This window comes from Primulina eburnea, chromosome 11 (genome assembly GCF_022965805.1).
Source record: "Primulina eburnea isolate SZY01 chromosome 11, ASM2296580v1, whole genome shotgun sequence".
NCBI classification, from domain to species: Eukaryota; Viridiplantae; Streptophyta; class Magnoliopsida; order Lamiales; family Gesneriaceae; genus Primulina; species Primulina eburnea.
Window position 1 is genome coordinate 28,986,587 of NC_133111.1, and position 22,417 is coordinate 29,009,003.

The 22,417-nt window shown below is 36.0% G+C and overlaps 1 protein-coding gene across 1 annotated transcript; it reads left to right on the top strand.

Moving 5' to 3' along the window:
* Positions 1 to 1,097: 1,097 nt before the first annotated feature.
* On the top strand, positions 1,098 to 20,705 carry LOC140804930 (clathrin heavy chain 1-like). Its single transcript, XM_073161088.1, has 30 exons — positions 1,098 to 1,384; positions 1,638 to 1,842; positions 8,622 to 8,710; positions 8,841 to 8,919; positions 9,032 to 9,159; positions 9,515 to 9,613; positions 9,703 to 9,811; positions 9,934 to 10,013; positions 13,201 to 13,428; positions 13,508 to 13,573; positions 14,017 to 14,133; positions 14,237 to 14,434; positions 14,556 to 14,672; positions 14,780 to 14,839; positions 14,979 to 15,065; positions 15,215 to 15,298; positions 15,390 to 15,524; positions 15,605 to 15,667; positions 15,738 to 15,842; positions 15,996 to 16,108; positions 16,204 to 16,456; positions 16,537 to 16,673; positions 16,763 to 17,041; positions 17,134 to 18,136; positions 18,264 to 18,749; positions 18,836 to 19,006; positions 19,137 to 19,322; positions 19,576 to 19,698; positions 19,876 to 19,986; positions 20,233 to 20,705. Exons 1-30 carry the CDS (start codon positions 1,340 to 1,342, stop codon positions 20,377 to 20,379), a joined length of 5,103 nt encoding a protein of 1,700 aa, XP_073017189.1. The 5' UTR covers positions 1,098 to 1,339; the 3' UTR covers positions 20,380 to 20,705.
* Positions 20,706 to 22,417: the final 1,712 nt, after the last annotated feature.

Genomic DNA, 22,417 nt, shown 5'->3' on the forward strand with positions numbered 1-22,417 from the left:
TTCACTATTTCAAATTATGGAAATCTCGAATTGCATGCATTGGGTGTCAAACATTCTGATTATTGAAGGTCATATAAATGTTTATTGAGAATAATTTAATATCGATTTGAAACTCTTTTGAATCTATCTATTTTAATTTTTTTGTGTTATCTTATTTGAATTTCTAAGAAGACAATTCAAGATATACAATATACATATGATTTTTGAAGAAAACTACAACACAATAATTCTTTTAAATTAAGGTAATTTCGAAATAATATGTATTTGACATAAAAAAATTTATGATTATTAAATGGTAAATTAATGTTCATTTGGAAAACCTTTTTGTAGTGATAACTTTTAACACTCAACCAATTTTATTTTCAGAAAAATTAAATAAACTAATTAAATATTATATTTATTTTTTAGTAAATAATTTGGATAGGAAATTACCTAAAATAGAATAATTTATTTTATTTATCTCATGAGTGATACTGAGCGTTGCAATCATTTGTATTTTAAATTTATTTACACGGTTTTTAATTAAACTGACTGATATAATCAATGCAAATTTTTTAATATAGTTTGTGTTTTCAATAGAGTTTAGTTTTAATTTGAGTAAAAAAAAACATATGATACATAAATTACATTAAAATTGAATTAAATGAATTGATATAATCAATGCAAAGAATAATTAAAGTGATCATTTATTATAGTAAATATATGTCAATATTCGCGGTAAATATTTCTTTTTTTAGAAATGACATTTTGACGGGAAATTACTATTTTTGGCAAAAACTCTACTTTTATATATATATATATATATATATATATATATATATATATATATATATATATATATATATATATATATAGATTTATCGGTAACAGAAAAACATAACAAATTGAATACTCGTATCCAGTCTATTAATATCGATTATCTAAAAGGTTAATACTTTATTAAATAATAATGTGTCCTCAAATGTATATTTTTGAATGTTTTTCATAAACATTTTTTGGATAATATACATTTTTTGAAATTTCAATAATTTAATTTAGACCAAGAATGGATGGCACGAGCAAGTGAAAATAGCTTTCCTAGTGTATGAAGAGGTTCTTGCTGATTGTTATGCACTATATAGAAAAGAAGGCGACTGAATTGTGGCTTCCATTTTCGAAGGTCTTATACATATATCTGTATCCGCTCTGTCTCTTTCTAGTTTCTCTTCGCTTCTCCTAGGGCTCGAGGATTTCCCTAGCTACTCCAGATCTCGGAAGTTCTAGCTGAACCGTTGTTTTTATCCTCGATTGTTTGCCAGAACCCGAGCTCCGATCTCGAAGCTTTGAGTTGTCGCCAGTCATGGCGGCCGCTAATGCTCCGATCACCATGAAAGAAGCCCTCACGGTATCAATTAGGCTAAAGCTCTTGCAATTTTTTCGAATCGAACTCTTGGACTGCTTAATCTAATAGTTTATTTCATTATGGATCGTTGATTGCCTGATTTGATTCGCTGAATGTGTTGTGAGTTGCAGGGGGAATTGTATGATGAAATTCTTGATTGGACTTGTCTATTCCAATTTTAGATATGTTTATTGTGTTCTGAAGTTTTTTGTTACTGGAATTGTATTTTGATTGCCTGATGATTTGGTGGTTGCAGTTGACTAGCATAGGGATCAGTCCTCAGTTCATTACGTTCACGAATGTGACTATGGAATCTGATAAGTTCATATGTGTTCGTGAGACAGCACCTCAGAACAGCGTGGTGATTATTGACATGAGCATGCCGAATCAGCCGTTGAGGCGGCCCATCACTGCAGATTCTGCTCTAATGAACCCGCATACTAGAATTTTGGCGCTGAAAGGTAAGATGCATTTCTAACACATTTCTCGTTGTTGACTTTTTTTCAGTGATTTTGGGCCTCAAGAGTTTAGATAAATTTGTAGTTAGGATGCTCGCTCAATGGTCCTGATAAGTTGTAGGTTATAAAAACACGTTCCTCACAAATTCCCTGACTTGAGTGCATGTAGATGTGGGTTACTGGTTACTGCAAGAAGATGTATTTTTGGCCATTTCAGGTTATCCAAAAAAATTAGATATCTCATTGAAACAGGAAAATAACTTCTCGAAGGACAGAGTAAAAATAATATGAGCAGAGTTCCAAATTATAAAGGATTTAAATATGAAGGGTAGACCTTAATTATATCAAAATTTGCTCCCACATGATTGTTACTTTGAGAAAATTTTCTTCCAGAAGTGTAGGAAGGTTATTTGTATGAGAAATGTCACAGTTAAGTTCCCATGCGCATGCTCGAACCCTTTTTAGGGAAAGACCTATGTTCTTGGCTGACAAATGTGCCTTTCTCCCGGGTGCAAGCACACTGAAAGTTGCTCCTTAATCAACGAGACCGACCCCCCCCAACCCCATACATCTATCTCTTATTTTTCAGTGACATTCTTCTGTTTTTATCTTATTCTCCCTTTTCTTCATAGACACGAGGATATTTCTTCACAAATCTTATATTTTTCTTCAGCTTGCATATGTTGAAATTAGTCACATATACCTCAAATTTCTGAAATCCAACATAAAGTTGCTGAAAATACCGTTAGCAAGTCTTGCTGTTAATTGATTTTATGTATTACGAATATGCTAAAATTAACTATGATTTACTGAAACATTTTGGACGGTTTTGTGAATTTGAAAACATTGAAGTATTATTTTTCTCTATCATTGCTATTTGCTGTGTGGGTAAGTGCAAAAATCTAAGTGCTTGTATGAATAAGGTTTGATATTTTCTTCAATGGTTTTTCTCTCTGAGCCTCTGCTCACCAAAGGTTACAATTTCTATCTGGTGCCTTCCTTATTTTTTTTATTTATGTCTTGCATTTTTTAAAATTTTCAGACATTATTATGATCTGTTTGAAAACCATCCTTTAAGTGCCTATGCTTGATGAGTCAATCACATGTTGTTTACACCTAGCGCTCAAGTCACTTTTTTGGATTGGGGAAACTTATGGGAATAATCAGGTTGTGAATGCAAGGATACAATGATTGGCCATTATAGCTGTTAAGGAAGCAATGAAACTTACACAGAATTCCAATCTTATTAATGATATAAGCTTATGAAGATCATGGGGCCATCCTAGTTTCTTTTTAAGCTATCTCAAAGGCGTGCTTTTATCGAAAACAATGAAATAATATAGAGGAGGATGATGGGTCAGTAATTTCAGATGATGTGCAGATTGAGTCTACAATAATACAGTTCTTCAGTAACTTATATACAAGGTTGTAAATGGCGGGAGGCGGTGGCGGGGCGGTCGGTGACCGCCTACCACCTCGGCCGCCTATACGGTGCCTAGGCGGTTGAATTTTTTAAGTAATTTTTTTATAGAAAATCATGTAATATAATCACAAATAGTCATCATTTTTATGTAAAATATGCAATTAAATAATATTTAAGCACAAAAAAGTTTAATACAATATAATATCATCTAGATAATGTGCAATTAATAAAGATTTATCATCATATTAATGATATTATGCTAACAAAGTAATATAATTACTTTTACCAAAAAACTAAGTTTAAATTTGAAAGTTTCAATCGATTATCCATTATTAGAACAAGTAGTCTCTTAATATTTTTTTGTCCTCATCGGATGCTTTAAGACATGCTTCAACTTGTCCTACAATACCCGCAATATGATGCTTCATTCTATAAACTCCTCCTTTAATAAGCCTCTTACACAACTTGCATGTGATCCAATCCCTTTTCTCTTTATTATACAACACCCCATATTTCCAAACAATATCATTATACTTTAGCTTAAATTCCAACTCCAGTTGTTTATCTTTTTCCGCCATTAATCTTCAACAATAAAAAAATAATAATAGGAAAAAAAATTTAATTTTTGAAATCACAAAATCTGAAATATTATAAAAAAAGTATGATAAGTGTGCAACGCCTAACCTAAATATTCTGACTGCTGGCATGCAGTGCCTAACCAAAATATTCTGACTGCTAGCTATGTGTGGTGGTTGAGACTTGAGAGTGAAAAAACTAAAAATAAAGTACAGAAAGTGAGGTATGCTAGGGTTTTGATATTTAAAATCAGTTGACTTTGACTAGGTTTTTAAAATTGTTGACTACAACTTCAAAATCTTGACTGCCCGCCTCGCCGGCTTGCTTGCCTCCTTGCCTGCCTAGCTCGCCTGCTCGCCGCCTCGCCCGCCTGCTAACCGCCTCGACCCGCCTCCCCAACGCCATATAGCTTGGCCCGCCTAAAACACCCGCCTCATGTATAGGCGGTGCGGTCGAGGGCCGCCTACTGCCTAGGCGGCGGCCGCATCGACGCCATTTAGAACACTGCTTATTTAGAAATCTGATGTATGGGGTTGAGGCATAGAAGGAATGGATTGAAGTCTTATTGATGGTGAGTCTGGATTAAACTGGAGAGACCTTTTTCAGAGGATGAGATAAAAATCAATGTTTGAGAGTGATGGATCGAATGCTTCTAGCCCAGATGATTTTACAGTGACATTTTATCAGAAATGTTGGGATACTGGCAAAGGAGATTTGCTGAAGGTGTTCAATGAATTTTTTGAGGGGGTATTCCATAGTTGTCAAAGGCGAGTGCCTCTCGCCACCAGGCGAGGAGGGTGCAGCGATTCACTAATGTGAGCCCAGACGCTCGCCTGGACTATCTTTAGAAGTTCACTTAGGCGCGCTTAGTGATATTTTTTTAATCTCGCCTGGACCAGCTTTGGAAGTTCATTCAGGTGCACTTAAAGCACCTTAGTGAATTTTTTTAATCACTTGTTTAAAACAAACGCTCAAATCCAAACCCTAGCAACCCAATGCTCCAACGTTGGAATCAAAAGAAGACAGCGCTGAACAAAAGAACGAGGTGAGGGCATCTATATGTAAAAAAACCAGAAAAAGACTGATTTCACATCTTTTGGATGAAGAGAGAAGAAATTGATGTTGATAAAAAAATTATGAAAACCAAGAAGAATACAAGTCCGAAAGTTCCGGGGACTCTGATAATTCGATGGAAGACTATGAACTTAGATAATTGAAATTTTTTAATCATGTTAATAATTACTATAAACTTTTATTATTTTTTTTGTTTTGAGTGACACTGTAACTTAATTATTTCATATTTAATATACTTATTCTAACATAAATATATATTTTAAAAATTTAAAAACGCACGCTCTGCTTTGGTGAGACGTGCACTTCGCCTTGCACCTTGCGCCTCAGGCTCCATGGCGTTGTGCGCCTCAGTGCACCTTGCGCCCTTGACAACTATAGGGTTTTGTAAATGTATCACCAATCAGGCATAGAAACAAGTTGCTGCTAACGTAAAAGACTTTAGGCCTATCGGTTTGATAATCAATTTGTCGAAGATTATTGCTAAAGTTTTGTCAATGAGATTGAAGAAAGTTTTAAACACCACCATCGCAGAGGCTCAATGTGCTTTTATCGGAGGGTGACATATTTTTCATTGTTGTCTTATAGCCAATGAAGTGGTGGAGGAGATGATATGTAATAAAAAGAAATGGTGGGTGTTTAAAGTCGATTTTTGAGAAGCATATGATAATTTGGATTGGAGCTTTTTGGAGTTTGTTCTACAAAAATAAGGGTTCGGAGAGAAATGGAGAGCATGGTTTAAGGGATGTGTTTCGAATGTTTCATTCTCAATCCTTATCAATGGTAGACCAAGGGGTAAATTCAAGGGAAAGCAAGGCCTAAGGCAAGGGGATCTACTTTCCGTCTTTCTGCTTAATATGGTAATAGATGAGTTGGGTAGATTGATGGATAAGGCCAAAGCAATGAACCATAAAGTGGACTGGAAGTTGGTAGAGAGAAAGTTGAGATTTCACACATTCAATTTGTGAATGATACGTTGTTTTTTTTAAGAATGAGAGTCATCAGTGTTTTTTGGTGGAGAAATTGAATTCATTTTGCCGAATGTCAAGACTAAAGACCAATATGTACAAGGTTCGCATTGTTGGGCATCAATTGTGGAAAGGTAAAAATGGAAAGGTTAGCTTGAGAGATTGGGTATCGGAGGGAGAATTGGCATATTAGATATTTAAGGGTTCCACTAGGTGAAATTATTTGAAAACTCCGTTATGGGAACCTGTTTTGTCCAAGACGTCGAAAAAGTTAGCGAGTTGGAGGAAAATATTTTTGTCCAGGGGAGGGGGGAAAGAATAAGTGTGATTTCGACAGTGATGAATGCTTTTCCAATGTACGTCATGTCTCTTTTTAGGGTACCAAGAGTTGTAGCAGTGGTTATGGAGAAGATTAGGAGGGATTTTTATGGGAAAAAGATGACATAGATTTATATTGTCATTTGGTTGTGTGGGAGCATGCCTGTAAGTCGAAGAAAAACGGGGTTTGGATATTGGGAATATTTGTCTGAGGAATAAGGTCCTCTTGGGTAAATGGTGGTGGAGATGTTCTGGCGAGGAGGAGCCGTTATGGAAAAAAGGTTATTGTTAGCAAATATGGGATGCAAGATAATGGTTGAGACGTGGGTTTACCAAGTAATGTTACATTTGAAGCTCATGGAAGTTTATTTCTTGAACATCTGGCTTTTCACCAGTTAGTGAGGACCGTGGCTAAAAAGGGTAACAAAATCAGATTTTGGGAGGTTAGGTGGTGGGATATTCGTTTTTAAAGATCTTTATCCTTATTTATTTCCGATTTCTTCGCTTCACAACAAGCCTATTTCTCACTTTATTCTGTCGGTAGAATCTTCTATTCCTTTCTCTTTATCTTGGTTTTTTCACTTTCGGAGGGACCTCAGGGATGAATGATGAAGTGAATGATTTGAGTTTTTTGATAGGGTCTTTAGAGAGGGTCAATTGGATGAGGAATGTGTATATTTTAGGTTTTGGGAAGGCGATTCTTTAGGGTTTTTTGTTAATTCTTTCTATGAGTCACTCTTTCGTATCTATGATTTTCCTCTCTTCTTCTTTTCATGTTATTTGGAAATCACCGATCCCACCAAAGGTTCAAATATTCTCGTGGACTGCGGTTTTGGGTAAGTTGCCAACTTGTGATATGTTGCAAAAGAGATGACCTACACGTGCTCTTTCTCCGAACTGGTCTGTATTCTGTCGGAAAGAGGTGGAGACTTAGGATCACATACTCATGTGTTGTTTTTTCATGAGATGTCTTTGGTACAAAGCTTCGAAGGAGTTGGGTCTGCTTTGGGTAGTTCCAAGATCTTCACACAACCTGTTTGCTTCAGATCTTGGACGCTATCTTGGCAGGTGGATGGAGCAAAATAGAAGGATTTTTGACAATATAGAATAGCCAGCTGAGGATTGTTGGGAAACATTTAAGTTTTGGGCATCTGGTTGGATTGAGAAGCATTCAAAGTTTAAGAATTTCTTGATTTCAGATTCAGTGCGATACTGAAGTTTTATTTGTTGTTATGATTAGTTATTTTACTTTTCTCCCTCATGGATCTCTTGTCCGCTTTTTGTAATTATTAAATTTAATATTATAATATATTATCGTTTCTTATAAAAAAAGATAGAGGAGGATGATTATGCGAAGACCTCCTTGTTGGCTAGAACAACGAAAAGAAGATTACAGGTAGAATAAATTTTAGAGAACAAGCTCCTTAGATTCTTGACTTGACTTCAAGCTGCCTTGTATTTGCCACCTCGAATTATTAACAAGATTTTCTAGAATAGCTTCTTGACTTGGCTTCAATTTACCCTGCAGTTACTGCCTTGACTTTTAGAAACATAAGAACCATATTCCGTGAGGTTATCCAATGATACACTCCTGCTCAATCTTGGTCGACAGAAAGATTCAGGTTTTCTAGGTTCACATTTGGACTAAATTGAGGACCATCTGCATGTCTTGTTCCATTTCCTTAATTTCTTCAGCCAACAACTTTTTCCTTTTTCCTTGACTAACTTGGCAATACTCCCCGAATCACTAGATTATTTCTTTGTGGACAGAGATGAACTAGGAAGCGAGGGGACTTGAAAAAGGAATTGCTGTTGATTTACTAGATTGATTATCGACCACTAGTTTATCTGAAGATAAAACATGAGCACCATTCAATAGCACTTGAACGTCCATGGAACATATTGAAGAATCCCCATCTTCCCCTTTAGTTTAAAACTGGTTAGAAGAATTAGCCATAGAAGATTGCTCTTGGGCTGAGAGAATCAATGAGGCCCAGGTCAGAATTTGTAATTTGGGCCGATGCACTAGGGAAAAGTACATGGGCTGTGGGTTGAACCGATTCTGAGAGTTTATGTTGGACTGGCTGTTCCATGTTTCTAGGTGATTTGGGCCACACAAAGCAAGCCTGGAATCACCCTTTCCAACAGCCGTGGCAATCATTTCTTTCAAAGTTTTGGGATGAGGAGTCGTGCGCCAAATGCCGTTCCTAGTTGTGTTAAGGGTCTTACAAGTTTTCATCTCATGGAAAATCTCACCTTTTTGTCCGTTGATAATACGACCACGAGAAGTGTTAGCCTTAGCAATTTGGTTCAGAACATATTCAGTAATTATTATTAACGTGTATTGCTGAAGTTAGTGAACTTGCTGGTATGGGATCCTACGTTCTTTTAGTCTTCACCAAAATATTGATGTTTATTTGATGAAGCTCAACTTCCTGGAACCACTCAAGATCACTTGCAAATTTTCAACATTGAGGCCAAAGCAAAGATGAAGTCTCATCAGATGCCGGAGCAGGCAAGTATATCAATACCTGTTGATTGTTTTATGCTTTGATACTTCAGGTTGTGGACATATAAATTAATATTATATACAGCATTCAAGTCTTCTGAAGTTGGTTGTTCTGCACGTTATACTTCTATGGCAGGTTGTATTTTGGAAGTGGATTTCTCCCAAGATGTTAGGTTTAGTGACCCAATCCTCGGTTTATCACTGGTCAATTGAAGGCAAGATCAAAACCATTTGGATTCTCTCTTATGTTTAGTACATTTTCTGCATTTCATTTTCTTCAAGGAGATGCACTGTCTTTCCTTAATAATTTCCTCTCTTCCTGAGTAGGTGACTCTGAACCTGTAAAGATGTTTGAAAGAACTGCTAATTTAGCAAACAATCAAATCATCAATTATAAATGCGACCCTTCTGAAAAGTGGTTGGTTTTGATCGGGATTGCTCCTGGTTCACCCGAGGTGAGTGGATGGCAATTTTTCCTTTTCAAATTTAAAATAAAGATTTTGGCCAGAATCAGAGTAATTCACATTGTTAACGATAGAAAATAATTGTTGTCCACAAGTTTTTTCTTTCGGGATCACCTTCCTTAACAAATCTATTTTTATATCTTGCAAAGTTTCCTTGCCTTTGTCAATATTCTTCAACAATGTCACACTTATATTTTTTGGTCAAAATTTTATGATGGTGATAATGATGATAGATCATATGCAGATATTTTGTGTTTACTAGTTTTTGGAGACATTATTTTTACTTTCATAGTTCTGCGTTTTGTGTTTCATTGCCAACAATTGTACTGAGATGTTCCTTCTTTAGCGGCCACAACTCGTCAAAGGAAATATGCAACTGTTTTCTGTAGACCAACAACGCAGTCAATCTCTTGAAGCACATGCTGCATCTTTTGCCTCTTTCCGGGTACTTTGCTCCTTGCTTTTGATTTCTATGCTCTATATACTGTTTCTGTGGGCAAAGCTGTTGCTAACTCTTCATATATTCTTATGCAGGTTGCAGGAAATGATAAAGACTCCATTCTTATTTCTTTTGCAACAAAGTCCTCTAATTCTGGTCAGATTTCATCGAAGTTGCATGTTATTGAGCTTGGTGCTCAGCCAGGTGCATGTCTTTCATGGTTTTTTGATTTTGATCTCCTTAGTCATATTAAACAAAATTACCGGTTTTGATGTCATGTTCAGGATATATTTATTTATTGGCCTAACGCTTGCACGTCTTTACAGGGAAACCAACTTTCACCAAAAAGCAGGCGGATTTGTTCTTCCCTCCAGATTTTGCTGATGACTTCCCAGTGGCTATGCAGGTATTTCTTCTTGAAATATCTTTCCCCCTCTTGCAAATGGGTTAGTCTTTGCTAAATTTAGAAGGCGTATGTGTAACGTACCATACTTTTACAACTAAAAAAAATTTGCGGAAAAATTTAAAAATTTTCTTAAACATAAAATAATTTTCAACGTTTGCCATAAAATAACACAACCAAGTCTCCTATAAGATATGGTTGTTCAAAACATCAACTAGTAAAATTTGCTTCACAAAATAATTGCTCAAAGTAATTCCCATCAAACATAAAAATCCGAGTAATTTAACATTTGCATAAAAACGTAAACATGGCGGTCCTCGGGTTTAGCCTTCCGCTCAGTCCAAGCCTGCCCCTCGGTCGCCACCTCCTGTCTCCTCATAAACGTCCTCACCTGCATCGATCAAGTCTAGTGAATCTAAAGACTCAACACGTAAAAACTGGGAGTAACAAGTACTACATAAATAAAATCACATGCAACTTTAAAATAGATCATACATACTTAAACTTGAACTTGCATACTTGAACATCATGAACTTAAATTAGACGTGCCATCAACATAAAGCTTTTCTTAAACATACTTGCATCATAAACTTGAGCGTACGTAACGTTATTTTGCGTGGAGGCATGTTTCAAAGCGAGTGACCTATAACATAATAAAGCCTGATCAGACACACCACAGTACTGGGCTGACAGGGACGTATCCACTGCCGCATACATAAGATCCTCGTTCATAAGTTTAACGGGTGGATTGGTCCCTGGTCATAAGTTTACCGCTTCCCAATCCTGATCTGAACCCGTTCATAAGTTTAACGGGGCAGGAGAGGTCCTTGGTCACGTTCACCGACTTCCAAACCCATTCATACATTTGGTCACAAGACAATTAGCATACCTCAAAACTTGAAATATTTTCTTTTGCGCGTCGTCATACTTACTTGGCGTTGAGGGATTCGTTGGACTTCGATTGGGGCCGTTGCTGTACAAACTAACATGAATTTTAAATACTTAACTTGCATGTCTTAGACGTAGGTACTTGAGCTCACCACCAAAGTGAATAAGTAGCTTATGACATTCTAGCTCTCTCCGGACTTTATCTCGTATAATCATCGTACTAAACCATGACATAAAACCACAAAACAAATCCTATATTTTTACATAAATAAATTTTAACCATGGTGCTAAACCATGATATAGAACCCCGAAGCAAATCCTAAAAAAAATTTTTTTTTTAATTTTTTTTTTTAAAGCTACACGGGGTCCGTGTACGAGTCCGGATAAGTTCTGGAATTTCGTATTTTTGAAGGAAAACGGACACGGACTCCGTGTAGGGGTCCGGAAGGGGTCCGGGTAGGCACTGGACTTGTAAACTCACGAAAATTCACTAACTTATTCATTCACCCTTTCAATCCAAGACTAAGGACCATGAACCAACACCTCAAAACTCATCCTAGGATGTTATTACATTGATTCAAACTCATACAAACACCCGAATGTTCCCAAACATCGACAAGTAACTTCAATTCAACAATAACCCGTAATTCGGCATCGTTTCGCTTCCTACGATTTCTTTTACATCCCAAGCCAATCCCGACCCAAACGAACCACCAATTAACACCTAAATACATCCCATAACATATCTAGACGCAGCAACGATCACCCGTCGATTCCCAACGAAGCCTGCAACAATAAAATTTCGAAAACGCATCAACACATAATTTTCTGAAAAACGAAGTTTGAGCAGTCCCACGAAAAACATCATAACTCACCCAATTTTTATCCAAATATTTCGAATTTTATATCAAATCGAAGGTATTAAAAAGTTCTACAATTTTCGTATTACAAGTTTTCTCAGAATCTCGACCGAAAAATCGCAGTTTTCCAAAGAACTGAAAAAAACGGTACTTGAGATCTAACACTTACTTCAAAACTGATCCAAATCGTTTTCTGCTCAAGCGACGAACATCATACATAAAATTTTACGCATAAAAATAACACGACACATAATATGACGAGATCGATGCAGAAATAACAGAATATACGTGCCTTGGATAATTTGAAATACCGTAACGGCGATACCGAAGCGGAGACGGAGTGAGGGTCGATCCGGGACGAGCGTGGCACGATTTTCTTTGAATAAAATCCAACAAAATCTTGCTAGAACCGAAAGGTAGGGGCGGCTGCACACTTGGGAAGGAGACCCTAGGTTTTGCTCTTTTTTTTTAAAATAAAAGAAGTGGAAATCTGAATGTGTGTGTGTTTAGGACGTTTATTAGTGTGTGTAAAAGTGTGTGTGTGTGTGACTAGTAAATTAGGAAAAATTGCTTAATTAAATAATAAATAAAACTATTTAAAATACTAACACTCTTTAAACTTTAATAAATCTCTCAATTAAAATAATGCACACAGAAATACTAATTTTAAAAGTTTTAAACTCTTAAATAACTAAACACCTAAATAAAGCTTTAAAATGCTAAACTAAATAAATTATATAAAATGTCCCTTCCTAACTTTTAAAATAAAATACCGCATTTTAAAATTGCCAAGAATCGTCCCCGATCTTTTCTTCGATCTCGCCTCGAATCATCGCCTGAAACATGAAACTCGAAAAACATTTTAATGTGCATCGTATAAACATAATTAATTTAAAATAATGCATTTAAATAAATCATGCACTACTAAGACTCGTTTTAAAATTAAATAAATGCTTTAATAATTAAATAAATGCATGGGTTATACGTGTACTGAATTTGGGCACTACAATATGTTGAATTTAACCAGCTTACTAGTCTGTTGAACTCAAGGTCAAGTTCAAATTTATTTAGTCAAATATGAGCATTTTATCTATTTATATTTTTATTAAAAGATAGAATATATTAATCAATATTGTTTTTAAATATTTATTGGTAAAATATCATCATTATTCTAAAATGTTATTATTAATTCTACATACAAAGCTCGTGAATATAATAATTAATGGAGTTAGTGTGCCAAATTCGTTATTTGAGTGCATGCGATGGTCAGAGATCCAAACTTGTGAGCTAAGCCCATGAACCAAATTTACTAGAATAAACTTGAGCTCCAACTCGGACGAGTTTGAGAGTTAGCTATCGAATTTTACAAGTTTGTTATGTTTAGCTCTCTATGTTTGAATTTTTATGTCTATTTAACAGGCTAATTGTATGGTTTTGCGCAGATATCCCATAAGTTTAGTCTTATTTATGTTATCACGAAGCTTGGGCTGCTCTTTGTGTATGATCTGGAATCTGCTGCTGCCGTATACAGAAATAGAATCAGTCCAGATCCCATTTTTCTGACATCAGAGGCTTCATCAGTTGGAGGTTTCTATGCTATTAACAGGCGAGGTCAAGTTTTACTTGCAACTGTTAATGAAGCAACTATAGTGCCTTTTGTCAGCGGCCAGGTATGCTAAGCTTCTGCAGTTTCTGTAATATTCATGCTTCTTTTTAACAGATATTTAGAGTCTTAATGATTATTGCTAGTTGAACAATCTGGAGCTTGCTGTCAACCTTGCAAAAAGAGGAAACCTTCCTGGTGCTGAGAATTTGGTAGGTTAAATTTGGCTTTTGATGGTCTAAATGTTTTAATGTAGCTGTGTGGAGAAAGAAATTTACATTTATTCCTATGCTTGGTGTGCATGAATGCTTTTTACAAAATTGTTTTGACGCTGAATGGTTTCCCTGGGGTGGAATAGAATTAGGCTTGGGCTGTTTCCTGATTAAAAGCTGGACTAGATTTTTGTCGTGCCAAAATTTTGATCGGGTCTTTTTGTTTATGACAAGAAAAGCATGTGTTTGATTGCACGTTCCTATATCATTTCCGAGTAAAGTCTAGAATATTTTACTGAGCTGTCAAATCGAACTTTTTAATCGGCTTTTTGCAGTTGTTTTTCTGGGTGATCAAAGCAGATGCTTGCTTATGTTTTTGTTTAATAATTGTGTTCTTATTGGATGCAGACGATGTAACTTTTTGCCATCTGAAAATGTGTTAGGTTGTTCAACGTTTTCAAGAATTGTTTGCTCAGACAAAGTATAAAGAGGCTGCCGAGCTTGCTGCAGAATCTCCTCAAGGCATACTAAGGACTCCTGATACTGTTGCTAAATTTCAGGTGCCTGTTATTCATTAGCTTTCATGTTTAGAAATCTGATTTGGAATCCTGTGTATTTTCTTTTGTTGGGATGAGAGTTTGATCAGATAACATGTATTTTCAGAGTGTACCTGTTCAAGCTGGGCAGACACCGCCGTTGTTGCAGTACTTTGGGACATTGTTAACTAAAGGAAAGCTTAATGCGTTTGAGTCTCTGGAGTTATCACGGCTAGTTGTTAACCAGAACAAAAAGAATTTATTGGAGAACTGGTTGGCTGAAGATAAACTTGAATGCAGTGAGGAACTTGGAGACCTGGTGAAGGTAATTCATTCAGTTTGGAACTTCCACCACTTTCAGATTGTTTATTGTTTCAAATCTGATTTTTAATGTGTCCCATTTTATTGTGCAATTTTTATTTTCAGTTTCCTTTTTTATCTTGTAGACTGTTGACAATGACCTTGCACTGAAAATATATATCAAAGCTAGAGCTACACCAAAAGTCGTGGCAGCTTTTGCTGAGCGTCGGGAGTTTGACAAAATCTTGATATATTCAAAGCAGGTCAATGACGCTAGTTTATAACGGAGTTGTTGCCTTTTCACTTGTTATCGTTTTTAACATTCTGTAATACTTGATTCCAATGAAAAATCATGTTTAACTTGAAACAGGTGGGATATACACCAGATTATCTGTTTCTTTTGCAAACCATTCTCCGGTCAGATCCTCAGGTATACAGGGATTGACATAAAACTAATTTTTGAAGTCTTCTACAATGTTATCTATTATGCTTGAGTTGCTTGTTATGTTGAATTATGATGGAACCTGATATTTGGAGGCACATTTTAATGATTTCATCTGGTTATACAGGGAGCAGTTAATTTTGCTCTTATGATGTCTCAAATGGAAGGAGGTTGTCCTGTTGACTACAATACTATTACTGATCTCTTCCTTCAGGTATGTATGTTTTCTTGTATGTTTGAATATTCTGATTTTATGGTCATTGTTCTTATGTGTTTTTCCGATTTCATCTTTGAAAACCTTATCATCTTATGTTTTTTAGATGATTAAATTTAAAGTCTTTCTATTTTGATAATTTTCATCAGAGGAACATGATCCGTGAAGCAACAGCGTTTCTGTTGGATGTCCTGAAACCAAATCTACCAGAGCATGCGTTCCTGCAAACTAAGGTCAATATTGATTCATGCTAATCCTCTTGTAACTCAACATCAATCTTTTATTTGTCCACAGAGGCATCATGTATTTGTTCTTTTTTTTCAGGTCCTGGAGATCAATCTTGTGACCTTTCCCAATGTAGCAGACGCTATTTTGGCTAATGGAATGTTTAGTCACTATGACAGGCCTAGGATTGCCCAACTCTGCGAGAAAGCTGGCCTTTATGTTCGAGCTCTACAGGTTACATCCCACCCATTTATGTACCCAAGACTTACATGTTACTTCTAATTTTTAATCAAACATTTTACTTGTGTCTGCAGCATTACTCTGAGCTGCCTGATATCAAGCGTGTTATTGTCAACACTCATGCAATTGAGCCACAGGTTACTAAAAGTAGTATTGTTTCTCCATTCAACTGGTCAATATCAGTGCTTAATGATGCGATAATTTCAGGCACTTGTGGAGTTCTTTGGTACACTTTCCCCAGAATGGGCTCTGGAGTGTATGAAGGATCTTTTGGTAGTCAATTTAAGAGGAAACCTTCAGATAATTGTCCAGGTAGGGTGAAGGCATAAAGATTTAGATGTTGAATTCATTGAAAGATGCCTTTCTGAAACCAAGGCCCCACAATTGTGAAGTATATTGTTTTCATTTAATTGAAGTGACTTTATAATTCATATATTGGTTACAAATTTTTTCTAAAATACGTAGGTTGCTAAAGAATATTGCGAACAATTGGGTGTTGCGACTTGTATTAAGCTCTTTGAGCAGTTCAAGTCATATGAAGGATTATATTTCTTCTTGGGATCATATTTGAGCTCCAGGTAATTTGCTAGGAAAGGAATGGATTTCTAATTGCTGTCCAATGACCTGGTGATTTTGTATTTTATCTATCTGTATGATTATTGGTTTCTGGCAGTGAGGATCCTGATATTCACTTCAAGTACATTGAGGCTGCTGCCAAGACTGGACAAATTAAAGAGGTTGAGCGTGTAACCAGAGAATCAAATTTCTATGACCCTGAAAAGACAAAGAATTTTTTAATGGAAGCAAAACTTCCAGATGCCCGACCATTAATCAATGTTTGTGACCGCTTTGGTTTTGTTCCAGACCTCACCCATTACTTGTACTCGAACAACATGCTTCGCTATATTGAAGGTTATGTGCAGAAGGTATGATGATCTTTTGAAAAGTTTCTTGCCTATAGGGTAAAGCTTGTCTTTCATGCAAGTGATTGTTATTTGCTTTATAGGTCAATCCTGGAAATGCTCCATTAGTTGTTGGTCAACTCCTAGATGACGAGTGTCCTGAAGATTTTATTAAAGGCCTGATTCTATCTGTTCGTTCTCTGCTTCCAGTCGAGCCACTGGTGGATGAGTGCGAGAAAAGGTACCTTTTATACACCATGCCCTCTAGCTTAGCTTTGCATCGAGCAAGCTTCTTCCTTGATATCTTTACTTGTGATACGTGGTTTGCAGGAATCGTCTTCGCCTGCTCACTCAGTTTCTGGAACATCTTGTGAGTGAAGGAAGCCAAGATGTGCATGTCCACAATGCTTTGGGTAAAATAATAATAGATAGCAACAACAATCCGGAACATTTTCTCACCACCAACCCATATTATGATTCTCGTGTTGTTGGTAAATATTGTGAAAAGCGTGATCCTACCCTTGCCGTTGTGGCTTACCGGAGAGGACAGTGTGATGATGAACTTATTAATGTGACAAATAAGAATTCTTTGTTCAAGCTGCAAGCAAGGTTTGTGATGTGTAGTTCTATTGAATGTTACACATTAGTTAATTAATTTCATGTGTATCAGAAGTTGATCCGCTTTTTGTTTATAATTTCAGATATGTAGTTGAAAGAATGGATGCTGATCTCTGGGGAAAAGTTCTTGATCCTGAAAATGAATTCAGAAGGCTGCTTATTGATCAAGTCGTATCTACTGCGTTGCCTGAAAGCAAGAGCCCAGAGCAAGTTTCTGCTGCTGTTAAAGCTTTTATGACTGCTGATCTCCCTCACGAACTAATTGAATTGCTTGAAAAGATTGTTCTTCAGAACTCTGCCTTTAGTGGAAACTTTAACCTGCAAAACTTACTTATCTTGACAGCAATCAAGGCAGACCCTTCTAGAGTTATGGACTATATTAATAGACTTGATAACTTTGATGGCCCTGCAGTTGGAGAAGTGGCTGTGGAAGCTCAATTGTATGAAGAAGCTTTTGCTATTTTCAAGAAATTTAATTTGAATGTCCAGGCTGTTGATGTTTTGCTGGATAATATTCGAGATATTAATCGAGCTGTAGAATTTGCTTTCCGTGTTGAAGAAGATTTTGTTTGGAGCCATGTTGCTAAATCTCAACTCAGGGAAGGACTGGTGAGCGATGCAATTGAGTCATTTATTCGTGCAGATGATGCTACTCAATTCCTGGAGGTCATCCGAGCTGCCGAGGATGCAAATGTTTATCATGACCTGGTGAAGTACCTTCTCATGGTCAAGCTGAAAACTAAGGAACCAAAAGTCGACAGCGAGCTCATTTATGCATATGCTAAGATTGATAGATTGGGTGACATCGAAGAATTTATTCTTATGCCAAATGTTGCTAATCTGCCGAATGTTGGTGATCGCTTGTATGATGAAGCTTTGTACGAGGCTGCAAAGATTATTTTTGCTTTTATCTCTAACTGGGGCAAATTGGCAATCACACTAGTGAAGTTGAAGCAATTTCAAGGTGCTGTTGATGCAGCAAGAAAAGCCAACAGTGCAAAGACATGGAAAGAAGTCTGCTTTGCTTGTGTTCATGCTGAGGAGTTCCGCTTGGCTCAGATATGTGGTCTGAACATCATTGTACAGGTATTTCACAGATTTTCATTTTTCAAGTGTAGTATTTTACTCTACTACAATCAAGTGATTTGATTTCATAATCCAAGATTTCTGAACTAAAATTATATTGTGGCACATTATTTTGGGATTCTTGTAGGTGGATGACCTGGAAGAGGTTAGCGAGTATTATCAAAACAGAGGATGCTTTAATGAGCTTATATCTCTCATGGAAAGTGGTTTAGGATTGGAACGTGCACATATGGGGATTTTTACCGAGTTGGGTGTCCTGTATGCTAGATACCGTCATGAAAAGCTTATGGAGCACATCAAATTGTTTTCTACACGTCTGAATATTCCCAAGCTTATCAGAGCATGTGACGAACAACAGCATTGGCAAGAATTAACTTATCTATACGTTCAGTATGATGAGTTTGATAATGCTGCTACAACTGTGATGAATCATTCCCCAGAAGCTTGGGAGCACATGCAATTTAAAGATATTATTGTCAAAGTTGCCAATGTGGAGCTATATTACAAAGCTGTGCATTTCTATTTGCAAGAACATCCTGACCTCATCAATGATGTCCTGAATGTTCTTGCCCTTCGCGTTGATCACACTCGTGTTGTGGACATAATGAGAAAGGTTGACACTTCTGCTTGATATGTTTTTTCTTATTAGCGTTCACAATTGTTTGTAAGTTTTTAATTGTTTTATGTTAATATGTGTAGGCGGGTCATCTACGTCTTGTTAAGCCTTATATGGTTGCAGTTCAGAGCAATAATGTGTCTGCAGTGAATGAAGCTCTCAATGACATCTATGTAGAGGAGGAGGATTATGACAGACTTCGCGAATCAATTGACTTGCATGATAACTTTGATCAAATTGGTCTCGCTCAAAGGGTACGCTGAAGTTACTGCAGTTTCTGTTCCTTTTCTTCATTTCTTTCTTTCTTTTTCTTTTTCTTCTTTTCTTTTTTCTTTTTCTTTTTTTTTAGAAAGTTTAGAATTACTGATTAACGTGCTTGAGTAGGTTGAGAAACATGAGCTTCTGGAGATGAGGCGTGTTTCAGCCTACATTTACAAGAAAGCAGGCAGATGGAAGCAATCAATTGCATTATCAAAGAAAGACAACCTCTACAAAGATGCGATGGAGACAGCTTCACAATCTGGTGATCGTGAACTTGCTGAAGAGTTACTTGTTTACTTCGTTGAACAGGTTCGCTATATTAACAAACAATATCTAATCTAATATTATTTCCCTTAAGAAAATATATGGTCTTTCTTTTCAAATCCAATCGAAGTCCTTTTCATATTGCAAACGACGTTAACTATTTTTTAGTAAGGTGGTGTCTATTTTGCATTTATAATAACATTAATATCACTATGCTTTCAGAGGAGTATGAGTATTATGATTACATCAATATTTAATGGTTGACTAGGGTATCTAATTGGTTTTTTCTTCTTTTTAGGGCAAGAAGGAATGCTTTGCTTCATGCCTCTTTGTTTGTTATGACTTGATTCGCCCAGACGTTGCGCTTGAACTTGCCTGGATGAATAACATGATTGACTTTGCCTTCCCGTATCTATTACAGGTGATTTCTCTATATCTTTCCTTTCCTTCCTCTCCTGTCATCGTGTACTTGTCTTTGGGGTCCTTATTTTGTATTTTCTGGTCAAATAAAAAGTAAATTCTAGAATAGTTCTTGGGACCTTTTACTTTCATTTGCTCTGTTTCATAACAAGCATATGCGTCTTTGTTTCTCGCTCAGTTTATACGTGAATATACCGGCAAAGTGGATGAACTAATAAAGGACAAGATTGAGGCTATGAAGGAAGTGAAGGCTAAAGCTGAGGAGGAGAAAGATGTTATCATGCAGCAGGTATATATGATGCCCGAAACAAATTTTTTTCTCTCAAGTAATTAGACATTTTTATTCATTTAATTTAGCTAAGCATGTTTCAGTTTACAAATTGATATACTTGGTACGTCCTTTCTGGACCAAAATTTGATGAATTCACATTGCAGAAAAAGTACTTTCAACAGCTGACTATGACTCGTCATTATTTTCCAAACCATATCTTAAATTACTGGGATCTCTAACTGCTAATTACGACTAATTCTGCAGAATTTGTATGCCCAATTGTTGCCTCTTGCTTTGCCAGCGCCGCCTATGCCGGGTATGGGAGGGGGTTACCCTGTACCGCCGCCAATGGGTGGCATGGGCATGCCGCCGATGCCACCATTTGGCATGCCACCAATGGGTTCCTATTGATTTTTTTATGGTTACCTTGTCAACATTTGCTACAAGTAGTCACATACTGAGTATGCACCCAAGGTTTGGCAGCGACAATGCAATGTAGTTTCTTGTTTGTATCATATTCGCTTCTCAGTTCTGGAAGATGGCTAGCTGAGGCATGAGACGATCTAGCCTGTAATACGGTAAAAATTTATATAAATATTTTCTTGTAATATTCTTTTGTAGCTGAGGCATTTTTTTTGCAGCTCTAGGCAGCAAGAATATGACAATTTTACAAATAATGATGCTGTAAAAAATGTGTTTTGTTTTATATTGATTCTTGGGTGTTGTTTTCTTGTTTAGTTTCACTTGAGAATTTTACAATCGTCTCACGTTGGTATATATAAGAGTTTTGGATTCTGCATTGAGTCTAAATTTCCTCTCTTCTTTTGGATTCCGATTCCCTTTCTCCCTTCTGCATTGGGAACGCTCAACTGGAGGGGAAATTTTGAAAGATGATCTTCTTTCCATATCTATTTAAAAGAATGACCTTCAATTATAAAAATAACATAATGTAATTGGTTACATTACCTGTTTTTAGAATGAGATTGATTTTAAAAATAAATGTGTCCGGAGGGTACCTCAACGGAGAGAAATATTGGATGTGAAGCCATTTAAATCTCATGTAATAGAAGTTGAGAATAACATAATTACTTTTTTACTCCTCCAATTCTAAAACTTAAATATGTATTGACAAAACATGTAAAATCTAACACTTTTCTGTGTGTGATCTCAGTCTACGAGTCTACACCAACGCACCACTTTGACGTATAAATTTTAATCGGGCTGGACATTATATTCTAAATTTAGCAATTTTCTTCGAATAACATTTGTTTTTTTTTTCCTCATTTACTGTCTTTGTATTTAATATCTACCCTCTTTATCAAGTCGAAAAATGATAATATATAAAAGATATTATCGAATACATTAATTACCTCCTAGAAAATGAAAAAATTCAATAAAAATAGTTAAATATTATTAGAATTAAAGATTTCGGAGTTTGACAAATAAAGAATTGATATTTGAAGAACAACTAAAGCTAAACTGAAATTACATATAACAGATCATATAACATGGAAAATGAAGTAATCCGAACTGAAGATTACTTAGATAAATGAACGGATGTGGTCGGACATAATAAAGTTAACTGAATCAGTAAAATCAACTGAACTATCAGTTAGAATTGACCAGGACGTTTAAAATCAGTTCAACTCATCAGTTGAATAGTCTAACTTCAGATCAGTTCGACATGTCATCAGTTAAGACAGCTTTAAACCGACAAGTCATACTAAGCAGACTGCAACTAACAGAAGGAATGCCGCACAGCAGTCTGAAACATCGTATTATTGTCAGAAGAATTTTGACACGCTTTGAAAGGACGAATCAACAGATATGTATTAATTAATGCATTCAATGTTCCCGTTGGAAGCAAAGCCTATAAATAATTGAGGAGTTCAGTAAGAAGAGGTGATTGAAATTTTTTGAAAGAGAGAACACTTGAAAGATCCAGTTACTCAAGATCAGTTGCGATATTTACACAGACAAAAGGCTCACATTTCAAAGTCATATTCATAGCAGTCAAGCTATTATTTGAGCAAAAAAACATAGCACATTGCATTATTGTATTCGATCTTTTGAGATCAGTTGATCTATGCTACGAAAGATAATCAGTTTGTGTACTGATAAGTTGTTAGAAACTAAGAGTTTCAGTTTGACAGTGTTTAGGTCCAACCTGAATTAGGATATTACAGTTTCTGTAATCAATCAAAGTCTTTTAGTGAAAACCTATCCTTGTGATAGAAGAGGTAACGTAGAAGCCTTTGAAGTCGCGGAAAAAATTTTTGTGTTCATTGTTTCATTTATTCCTCGAGTATTCAATCTATCATTTAGTTTATTTCCGCACTTCAAACTAGTTAACTGACTGATATCGACAACAAGATTCTTAAATTCAGTTTATCACCAAATTGATTCATATTTTGAAAAGAGCCAAAAATCACCAAGTGTTTATTCGACC

Coding starts and splice junctions, on each gene's coding strand:
- LOC140804930 (XM_073161088.1), top strand. CDS start 1,340: ATGGCGGCCGCTAATGCTCCGATCACCATGAAAGAAGCCCTCACG. Junction 10,014..13,200: donor ACTTCCCAGTGGCTATGCAG/GTATTTCTTCTT, acceptor GGTTTTGCGCAG/ATATCCCATAAGTTTAGTCT. Junction 19,007..19,136: donor AAATTGGTCTCGCTCAAAGG/GTACGCTGAAGT, acceptor GTGCTTGAGTAG/GTTGAGAAACATGAGCTTCT.